This window comes from Dermacentor variabilis, chromosome 10 (assembly GCF_050947875.1).
Source record: "Dermacentor variabilis isolate Ectoservices chromosome 10, ASM5094787v1, whole genome shotgun sequence".
Classification (NCBI taxonomy): domain Eukaryota; kingdom Metazoa; phylum Arthropoda; class Arachnida; order Ixodida; family Ixodidae; genus Dermacentor; species Dermacentor variabilis.
The window spans coordinates 65521304-65532876 of record NC_134577.1 but is presented as its reverse complement, the minus strand read 5'-3'; the positions used below and the strand labels follow the sequence as shown (position 1 = coordinate 65532876).

The window sequence follows — 11573 nt, the reverse complement described above, 5'->3', positions numbered from 1 at the left end:
CGTGGCTCTCCGCCTTGCCAGGTCTACCCCCAACTCGCAACGACGCTGGGGGTAGACACGCGTGGGATCGAACTGAGATAACCGTTTTCTTTTTAGCTTTAAGGCAATGAAATCCTGCGTACTTTATACCTTCTCCTTTTCTTTCTTTTCCGTTCTTTTTTTTTTTTTTTTTTGTCGGACGGAGAGATTTACACAACGGGCAAGGGCGCTTTTCCGTACTGGATTGGCTTAATGGTGGAATCTTTTGTAGATATGGGGTCACGTGTCCCCGCAGGGTGATGGCACGAGGTTCTGTCGTAGAGAGCTAGCGGTGTGTGCGGTAAAAAAAAAAAGAAGAAAAGGCTGTTCAAGGGCGGGAAAATTTAAACATTAAAACGCTGCTGTGTTCTTTTCTTGCAGGAATGTGGCGAGGAGGCACCGTTCCGACTCGACGCCGGCTGGCAGCTCCAACAGAACGAACCCTCGTCGCGAGGTACGCATCACCTGCTTAATATGACGGGCCTAGTTGCGCTCAAGACATATCAGTGGAGTGGGGGGGGGGCCTAAAGTAGGCGGTAAACCTGTGCAGAAGTGCGTAACCTTTCAAATAACCCGCACCCCAGGTATCGCGTCATCTGTCTGCATCACAAACACTCACTGTTGGCTCGTTGTTGCTTCTTCATCGTCATCGTCATCATTATCGGCATGTTTATATGAGTTTGGGCACATTCACACCGGCGACTTGAGGAGGTCGCGCGACCATTTGCGACTCGCAATCAAAAAGCGACGGAAGGCGACTGATGTTCACACCGGCAAGCCCGGCTGAGCGCGACCCGCAAGTCGCAATCCCGGAGATTATCGTTCTCAGCGAGAACTCCTGGAATCTATGCGGAATTTGAACGCGACGCCAAAGGAGGCCGGATGTAGACACACGAAAGATCACTTCCGGTGCACCGCTGATTGGTTTATCAGTTTTGCGACCACGGTCGCGCGACTGAAAAATCGCGCAGAGAGCGACTGGCCCAAAATGGTCGGTTTTCAAGAAAGGCGACCGTTTGCGACCATTTGCGACTGGTCGCTTTGCGACCAACTTGGTCGCGCGATCACTGTCAGTCGCCGGTGTGAATGTGCCCTTTATGTTCACTGCAGGGCGAAGGCTTCTCGCAGTGATCGTAATTTAAAGGAACACTAAAGAGATTCACTAAATCGGCTTATACTGATAATGTATATTTAGAAAACTCAGTCTTCGTTAATTTATGGAGACAAGTTGTTTATCGGAACAAAAAGTTGATTAACCTTTTCTTTTTTCTTCAATTTTCGAATTTCGCGCCAGAACCCCAGCGTCAGTACGTCAGCGCGATGTCACCGACTTCGAAATAGGTTTTCGTCTTTAAAGCCGGTTGTGGCACAACACATGTTCTTCCAAGTTTGCCGAGTGCAGTTATTGGCTCTTTTTTAAAATCTTTTGCGATAGAAGATTAACCAGATCCGTGAAGACTCCGTCGGACTCCATGACGTCACAGCGGGCTGATGCTCTGGGTGCACCTGGTTAGTTCAGTTGGTAAGAGCGACTGCCCCGAAAAGGCGTTTGTTGTCCAGGGTTCGAATCACGGACCTGGAGGATTCTTTTGTTTCTTAAACTGCGAGGCTTTCCTTCTGAGAAACTCCTATAGAGTTTCCTTTCTATCTTCGTGCTACAGTTCGGGTGGTTGACATTTTCTTTCCCCTTCCGTCTCTTATTAGTATTGTGCGGCAATTAACACCGTAAGCCGTCAAGAGTACTTTGGGCATGAGTACTCTGTCCCGTCGGGATTCGTCCCTATCATAGGGCCCGCAGAAAGTTCATCCGCTTTCTGGAGTTAACAGGAACGTCCAGCAGGCCTTGTGTTGATGCTTGTGGGGAACTGGCAGGCGTAGCGACAATCCGTGGAAAGCTTTTTTTAATGTTTCTGACAGTCATGTACGATGATGAGGATTTCTAATGACACCCCCTTTGAAACGGGGCGACGACAAATATTCACCTGGCCTGCTTGAGCAAATCAGGTTCTACCACGTCTAGTGCAGTCTAGCATATTGCCTATCTTTATTTTCTCATCGACCATTTATATCTATATTTTTACAGCTACCCGTGCCTCCAACGACCCCTGTTCCATCGATCTCATCCCCGCTTTCTTTTAATGCGAATTAGTACCATTAGCCTACTTCAGCCACTTTGAATCTATGCAGCCTCCTTAACGCCGCTCTTCAATGAAAAAGGAAATCCTTAATTTTTTTTTTGGCATTCGACGGAATGGAACCCCCATCACACGGGTTCCTGAAGAAGCCCGGCGCTTAAGTACAAATGCCCGTGGGCAGCCAGGGATTAATTTTAGGTGTTATGAACACACTAGAGCGCCACGCATCTCTGAGGCCACGCAAAAAAGGGGAACTTCGTGGGCGCGCCGCTAGATGACCCACGGTGACCAAACTGAAAAATCGGCGGCTAAAGTGCACGAGTATCTGTACTTGAAAAGCATGGACACAGCATGGAGAAAGAGGTCAAAAAAGTTGGCAGCCAAGTGCAGGGTAACTGAAAGTATACATAGAAAACCAGGAGTCATCAGAAAGAAAGAGAAACAAAGACGGTAAAGACGGTTTTTTGGATGCAAGGAATAGAAACAAAAAGGACCATGGAGGTTTACAAGAATGAGAAAGAGATTAGAAGTGAAAATCTGTACCGTAACACGAAGAGCAGTGTTTTGCTATTTGAGGCTCGAACGGGTTGCCTAAAGACAAAAACATACCGGAGCAAATATTCGCAACAAGATCAGGCGTCTGTATGCTGCAGCAAAAATCCGAAAACCACTCAGCACATTCTAATGGAATGTGATGAGATTTACACAGAGAGAACGGTAGGTAATGTACACCTTCCAGAAGCGCTTGTGTTTAAAGTGGATGGAAGGATAAACCGGTCAGCAGTCGAGATAAGCAAGATATGTTTAAAGTATTGGTGGGATAAAACAAGCAGGGAAGAAATTGATACGACCAGATCTATTACAGTCATGGCTAACGGTACAAGGTAGATGTTGAAGGGGAGAAAAAAAGCTTAAGGAGATGTCCGCAAATTTGCTAGATAAAAAGACGTGTATAGCATACCTTATTAAATCAGGCAGTCTAGGTGACTATTTTTCACAGCCCCGTTTCAAGGGGGATACCATTACATCATCATCATCATCATCATACATACGCGACGCATTTCGGTGGTGGCAATACAGTGTGTCGCTGTACATTGCTTGAATGATAATCGCATGAACGTCGACAGTATAATCGCGAGATGGGATCATTCTGCCGTATTATTCTTTCACCAAAACTCAACATGTCTCTTAGCACTCCCGTTACCTTTGTACCTCAGCGCTTCTGGAATGTGGACGTTACCCGTGGTCCTGTCAGGTTGAACAACAGATAACTTGCCTCGTGGCGCCATCATGTGACGCCGAGTTCAACCAGAATGATCAAACTTCTGGACGATTCTTCGGCAAGCCCCCGCGCTCGAGGCCTGGGAGTGTGCGATCAAGACGGATGACCCATAATGCCAAGTCATGCTAGCAGAGCGGGCTAACCTCGTGGCGCCCACATGTCCTCTACGCTAGCTTCTTCTGCCAGGGTGTCAACTATTAATTTAGTCTCGTTTAAAGTTCACTTCTCTCTCTCTTTCTCTGCTTATAGCTACTTAGCTGCCTGCTCAAAGCTGTCGTCATGCTTCACATTTTTTGCATGGTGTCCTTATTTTTTGACGAGAACAGTCATGTACCACAAGAACCTTTATAGCGTATTGCAGTTAAACAGTGCGTCATTAGGGTTCACTACTAGCGCCGTTGATACCGTTGACAGATACGCAGAAGTTTAGAGTATTGCGGGGACAAAGCAGAGAAGGGATTGATAGAACCGGAGCCATCACAGGCATAGGTATCTGTACAATATAGAGATAGAGGTTTTTCACGAAGAAAGACCATATCAAGGAGAGATAGCCAAAATTCTACACGGCAAGAGATGTATATAATGCCCGATTAGGTGAAGCACGCTAGGTGACTGCTTGTCGTCGCCCCGTTTATGTTAGAAAATAAACAAAAATCAATCAGTCAATCAAAGGTGGTGCCAATGAAGATCATCACCATGCCGGTCCCATCTTGTGTCCACGTATACATTCCGTGGGTGATCTTATTACAAAAAAAGCTAAATGTTTCTTTTAGGTGTTCCCTCTCTATTTGACACTCTTCTTTACGTATGCTTGCTTATGGTACATTCGGCTGGTTTCTACCGTGCTCTGCCTGGGGATTGAGATTGAGAATTTGAGAGTCATGTGAACTCTCGTAGCGCATTCGCACCTCGCATGAATCTCAAGTTGCTTGTACGCTTCCTTTTCTTTTTCTTTTTTTTTCTTCTTGACCGTTCTGTTTCAATGCCGTTTGCGAAGCAGTCCCTGGAGCGGGTGCGCGCCAACCGAGACCAGCGGCGACGGGGCACGGAGGCCCAATGTCCCGTGTGCCACATCGCCCTTCGTGGGTGTCCCGAACGTCTCGCCGAACACGTCAACCGTTGCCTCGCCAGGGTAAGTGCGCTCTTCGCACGCTTCGCGCGTGCTCAAACGCGACGTATACCCGAAACCCGCAACTAGCTCGTGTCGTGCAAGTAATATGCGGGTTTCGGGTACGGAAGGTGTACCTTTAAGGTATGTGATTTGATTTGAAAGAAAAAGGATGACGGGCTGAGAGCCCAAATGGCTGATGGCCCTGCAGTGCCAAAAGTTCCCCAAATTCGAAGCTTAGACTTAAACTAAAGGAAATGTATGTACATCATAATGAACACGCGCAATGTATTCTTCATGCCCAACCAATCGAAACGAACCGCGTAAGCCACGTGCATTCGCCTCGCGTCCGCTGCCGAAAATTGTTGATGTATGGCGCAGCAGTCGGTGCGGGAACTGATTTCACGAGCGAAATGAAATATCAAATGCTATGATTTCGGCGCTTCCCACTGACGCTGGAGGCATCGTCGAGTGCTACAGTAAGCAAACATGAAATTTCCTAGGGCACGTTGCCGGGCTAGTTGGTTTGTATTCACAATAGACACGGATCAGCGCAATGCGAGAGGCACCAAGAATAAGAAGATGAATAAGTTCTAAGCGCTCTGAATGTGTCTTCTTATTCTTGGTCCCTGTCATAATGCGCTGCTCCGCGTCCATTGTGAAGCAAACGTGGATTGAAAATAACATGCATAATTTCATGCACAGGGCCCATTTAAGGTCATTTGTTTTGCGGGAAATTCACTGCTCTTTGTAGGATCTCGAGCGATAGTGCTACCACGAAATTCTCCGGCATCTTAAGTCTTGCTGTTGCTCTCTTACGGCGCTCAATTTTGCATCTTGTAGCGGGAACAGCGTGAGAAGCGAAGACTGAGACAGAGCTGTAGTCCTCGTACCTCGCACTGTTCCCACTTCAAGCCGCAGTATACCAACTAGCTCTGTGTCGCACCCTTTAGCAGCTGCGAACTCTGTCTCCTCGAACGTTATAGCGTTCGTCTAAACCATACGACATAATTCAGGCCACACGGGTCATTTGCACAAGATCAATGGCTCACCAGCTGCCAACAAATGGCGCCGCTACTCCTTGCTCGACGAGCATCCCGGCGTTTGCACTTGTGTTTCACACCACCGGTGGTCTACACTTAATATTGGCTTATTTTAGTGAGACATTTGAATGACGGGGCCATAAGAGCCGATTTTAGAAAAGCTAACTTCCAAGAACCCATGTCCATGCTCAATTTCGGCGTAGGCGAGGGAGTAATACATATAGTAACACGCGGGAGCTGCGCGCAAGCAATGCCTTTGTCCGTAAAATTTGCTCTAGAATTGCGAGTCAATTAAACCCCGTGAGCGCCCGTCTCCTCCTCTATAGCCCGGCCGTCGCGGCGCTGGCTGTCTGCTCGGCTGAACGCATACGCGGCCCGCGCTGTCTTGGGGGCAATCTGTGGCGGTTGCAAAGGCTGGGCGAGCCGAGATGACTGGCGTCTTCATGTGCGCTGCCTTCCCCCGTGTCTAGTGGTGGAGGTCGCGTTAAGCGGGAGGGGACGTGAAGCGTTCGCGCCCATCTGCCGGCGCTCTTCATCACGCCAGCTTTGACGGCGAGTGTTTGCGGTCGTCGAGTGAGATATATAATATAAATATACAAGTGATGCAGTGTATTTTTATCTTTTTGTTCAAGTTTAGTTCATAACAAATAAAGAAACCTGCTTGGGAAGAGCAGTTTCGTTTCTTGCTGTTCCCATTTTTCTGGCTTTCTGAATCCATGTCTTCTTTTCCTGGTCCTGCAAACCGTGAGCAAAATGTTGGCATTTCTAGGCGTAGTAACACAAGAGCAGAAGCTTTGCACGTGCGAACGCGTGCGCGTAGCTTTTATGGTACGTAGCTTCTAGTTGCTTACATTCGCGGACTATATATATATATATATATATATATATATATATATATATATATATATATATATATATATATATATATATACTGCATACATATATATATATGTGTATGCAGTAAGAAATGTGCGCTTCGGCTTGGTAGCTTTTGCTGCCACAGAAAGTTGTCGCCGAGTATAAGCACTTAGGAGTTGTGAATGCGAAAGCATTAATGTCCCGTTGAATGCCTCCTAGAGAGAGAGAGAGAGAGAGAGAGAGAGAGAAACTTTATTTTCATGTTGGGTGGTATGGTGGAAAGGTCCTCAGTCCAGAGCCTCGCTTGCGGCATTCTTCAGTGCAGCACTGATAAACGCCGCAAGGTACCGTTGGTCGTCGGCGCTGGCTGCTTCTGTCAGCCACCCGGCATGGGGTTTAGGGGAAAGATTTGTGGGGGCAGGAAGGGGAGGTGGGGGTGGTCCACAGGACCAGAGGATATGGGATGTGTCCGGGTGTTCGCCACAGTATCGGCAGGGTGGGGGATCTTCAGGTAAGAGGCCGCAGAGGAGGTGGATTCACGCTGGTGTAGGGAGTGTTTCAGTCTGGGCCTGACGAATCAATACACCCTGTTCACAGGTGAGCACTTTGCTGAGCTTGGGGCACTTGCGTCTTGCCGCTTGATATGGCCGCAGAAGCAGGGGAGCCCACCTTTTCGTCTGGGCTGGTCGCGGAATGCAGGGTGCCTGGTTCAAAGTCTCGCAGGCGAGCTGATTAGCTTTTTCATTTCCCGGCAGCCCATCATGACCAGGTATCCAGATGAAATGCCGCTGAGCGGTCCTTCGAGTTAACAACTCCTCGCAGGCAAACGAGCGCGTTGAGACGCTTGGCGCGTTTTGAGTTGGCCTTACCGAGGTGCATAGTTGGAACGCAGCGAGAGCTTGCGCGGACGAGGGACACGCGGATAACACAGGCTTACGAGAGTGAGGGTGACGTGACGTCACGGCGATGCGCTCTCCCCTCATGCAATAACGCAACAGCAAGTTTTCCCTTTCGCCCGCTCTGCTCCGTCCAGGCCCGAGCCAGCAAGCGCGAGCGGGCTCGTGACGTGGCGTCGCAGTCAGTCGCGACGCCACGTCAGATGTAGTCAGATGCTACAGCTTTCGCTACAGCATGCTGCAGCCGGTTTTTTTCTTTCGTTCAGTGGGTTCTTTGACGCTTTCGCATCAAAGCGCACGTCTTTCGATCAAATTGCACAGTAGTTGGCTGGAGATGTGCCGTAACAAATACGCCGCGCATGCGCCTTGTCGCGGAGAGGCAAGTTGTCTAAGATTTGCCCCGCGCATTGGCAGATATGACTGAATTAATGAAACAAAAATATGAAAAGGCTCTACGACATGAAAGTACGTAGGGTTGCGATTCCGGCAACAGAGTCGCATGCGACGATAGATTCCCGCCTCGCGTGCAATCTCCCAGAGGAAGAACAACGTGTCTGGCGTAGTAGTCCAATCTTCAAACGAGGTGGTACGCGGTCGCCTATATTTCTGTCGTACAATGCCGAATCGCGTTTGCCACGTGAAGCACGCGATGCAGATGAAATGGACGAAGCTGACCCGAGTTACGAATACTCTTACAGCGCCTTGGGTTCCCAGGTCGTCCCATAAGTGTGTCTACGATATTTCTACATGACCCTTGTTTGGATCTGACCGCTGGTACGATCTGTTGGGAACTCGGCGCTGACGCCCGTGGTTGTACCTGGGTCGCAAGCCCCAAGGGTAGCGTTGGCCTGGCGGCCTGGGGTACAACTGGAAGCATCCGAAGGTCCCGGCAAAGCATGAGTCGACTGGTAACAACGAAACAACTTGTTTATTTTAACGTCGCAAAGAGTTGGCGGTCAGGTTTGACCGAAGTAGAGAGACGGGAGAGCACTTCACCCAACAGAAGAAATCGGAGCCCACCTTTTGGCGTCCGGGGGCAGCTGTTTTTATACTCTCGCAGTTGAGGGCAAGAAGGAACCCCTCAAAAGACGAGCACGTGAATGTACAATGGGCTAATGGTGACGCACACTGTCGTAGCGATGCCGTAGCACCATGTCGAGCACGATCTCGTAGCACCCTGTCGTGGCGCTGCCGGTCGGACACAATGACTGTAATGAGAGGATGGTCCCTGCTTTGGCATCGCCTGTTTCGGGCACAATGACTGGAACGAGATCCCTGCTTTGGCATCGCCTGTTTCGGGCCCAATGACTGGAATGAGATCCCTGCTTTGGCATCGCCTGTTTCGGGCACAATGACTGGAATGCGAGGATGATCCCTAGGCGGTCGCATCGCCGCAGTCGCGCCTGGAAACACCTGGCGATGAGTGTTGCGGCGACGACGATCGGGCCAAAATGTCTGCCGCCCCGCCGCAGTCGCGCCGGCAAAACCACGTGTCGCAGGCGAAACGCAACAGACCGCCCCGCCGGGGGAAGGAGATCCCGATGGACAGGGGACTGCATCCGCTGTCCGGAGGGATGTCGCTCGATGATGCTCATAACCGAAGTCGGGCGTCCCTCGACGTTTCTTGAGCGCAGCGCACAGAGAAGGCCTCGTTCTCTCGTTCAGGTTCGCACGGGACACTGCAAAGTGACTTCGGAAGAGTTCACATTTTTGTTCTCGTTCCCGGCAAGCGTTAGAACTACGCTGAAACTCAACCGCTCAGTCAGCAAGCACGGCACAACCCTCACTAAGCCCTGCCAGGCTCTTTCCCCTTTTTATACCACTGCCTAGTTCCTTACAGTAGTCTAGCATCACTCAGAACGCGTCCACAAATTGAAAAATTGCACTAGAAAGCATATCATCACTTTGAAACACTAAACAAAAGCAATGTGTTAAAAAAAAATCCTGCCTCAGGAAGAAAAACATCAGTAACAAACAATTTTGAGGCTGATTCCTACGTTAGGGGCTTCGACTTAAGCCATCGGCGTTACCGTTGAGACTCCCCTTTTTGTAACGCACCTCAAAGGAATATTGTTGTAAAGCGAGGCTCCAGCGCAGGAGGCGGCCATTTTTGGGAGAGATGGTCTGCAGCCATTGGAGAGGGCAGTGATCCGTCTCAATGATAAACCTCGAGCCGGCTAGATAGCATGACAATTTCTGAACGGCCCACACGAGACACGCACACTCTTTCTCGGTGGCGCTATACGCCTGCTCACGACTGGTCAGCTTACGACTAGCATACAGGACGGGGTGTTCTACTTCTCCCTTTTCCCGTTGGCACAGTACAACGCCCATGCCTCGCTCACTAGCATCGCACTGAACAATGAACCCTTTTGTATAGTCTGGCGATCGTAGCACAGGCTGGCTTGTTAGGGCACTCTTTAGGGCGCTAAAAGCTCTTTCCTTTGTCTCGTCCCAGACGACTGTTTGAGGCTCTGTCTTTCTTAGAGCATCCGTCAGGGGAGCCGCGATATCAGAGTACCTAGGGATGTACCTCTGATAGTAGCCGGCGACACCCAAGAACGACCGAATATCGGTCTTGGTGCGCGGTTTCGGAAAGTCTCGCACAGCGGCCACTTTTATTTCAGAGGGGCGGCGACGACCCTGACCAATCACGTGACCGAGGTAGACAACCTCGGCCTGTGCTAACTGGCACTTAGGAGCCTTGACTGTCAAGCCCGCTTCGCGCAGGCGGGTTAGCACTGCCCGCAAGTGTGTCATATGCTCAGACCAGGATGCGGAGAATATCGCTACGTCGTCTAGATACGGTAAAGCGAATTCTTGCTGTCCCCGCAACACTTTATCCATGAGACTTGAAAAACAGTATGGCGCGTTCTTCAAACCAAAACTCAACACTTTAGGACGGAATGTTCCCATTGGTGAAATGAACGCCGCATACCTACTAGCCTCTTCTGTAAGTGGAACCTGCCAATAACCCCTGACAAGATCTAGGGTGGAAATAAACTGAGCGCTACTAACTTTCTCAAGGCGCTCCTCGATGTTAGGGATCGGATAAATTTGATCCTTAGTGATGGAATTAAGCCTGCGGTAGTCGACGCAAGGACGAGGTTCCTTGCCCGGTACCTCAACTAAAATCAAAGGGGAGGTATAATCACTCTCACCTGCCTCAATAACACCGAGCTGTAGCATTTTCTTTACCTCAGCCTTCATAATATCGCTCTGGCGGGGTGACACCCGATACGCCTTGGATCGTACTGGCTCTGTGGAGGTAAGTTCTATATCATGAGTAAGTACAGAAGTCCTACCAGGCCTCTCAGAGAACAGACCTTGAAACTCTTGTAATAGCTGGTGTAGTTCGGTTTTCTGCTCGGGCGACAGCGGTGCTTTACTGATAAGGTCACTAATGACTTGACCAGTGTCTTCCCTGTTCGTCACTGAGCCTAGTCCTGGAAGCTCGACCGGAAGCTCTTCAGGAACGTTTACCATCAGGCACACCACTGCTTCCCTTTGTCTATAAGGTTTGAGCAGATTACAGTGGTAAACTTGCTGTGCTTTCCGCTTTCCTGGCAGACTTACCACGTAGTTAACGTCCGACAGTTTCTGAACAATTCGTGCTGGGCCCTCCCACTGCACGTCTAGTTTGTTGTTTAGCGATGTGCGCAATATCATGACCTCATCGCCAACCTCAAAACGACGGGCCCTGGCTGTCCGATCATAATAAACCTTGGCCCTCTGCTGGGCCTTTGTCATTGCTTCACCTGACAACTCCTGTGCCCTTCTTAAGCGTTCGAGGAGCTTAAGTACGTACTCCACCACGACTGGGTCGTCGCCCCTACCTTCCCATGATTCTCGAAGCATGCGAAGCGGAGATCGAAGCGAGCGACCGTACACCAGTTCAGCTGGCGAAAACCCCGTAGCCGCATGCGGCGCGGTCCTTAAAGCAAACATCACCCCAGGCAGACACAGCTCCCAGTCAGTTCGATGTTCAAAACACAACGCTCTCAACACGCGCTTCATGACGGAGTGGAGCTTCTCAACGGAATTCGACTGTGGGTGGTACACTGAGCTGTGTAGCAGCTTTACCCCACACCTTTCGAGAAAAGTTGTCGTCAAAGCGCTAGTAAACACTGTGCCCTGATCTGATTGGATTTCCGCAGGAAAACCAACTCGCGCAAATATGGACAGTAGTGCATTGACTATCTCAACTGAGCTGAGTTCTTTAAGCGGCACTGC

General features: G+C 49.8%; 1 protein-coding gene across 4 annotated transcripts in view; it reads left to right on the top strand.

Annotated features, from left to right (window-relative positions):
- Positions 1-11573, top strand: part of LOC142560663 (E3 ubiquitin-protein ligase Rnf220-like) — a 74673-nt gene that overhangs the window by 30020 nt on the left and 33080 nt on the right. For 2 of the 4 annotated variants that reach the window (XM_075672908.1, XM_075672906.1), the window contains 2 exons: positions 400-472; positions 4436-4567. In XM_075672908.1, coding sequence (XP_075529023.1) covers positions 400-472; positions 4436-4567 — 205 coding nt within the window. Of the gene's footprint in view, positions 1-399; positions 473-4432; positions 4568-11573 lie in introns of all 4 variants that reach the window. The other 2 variants (XM_075672907.1, XM_075672905.1) reach the window with 1 other exon arrangement.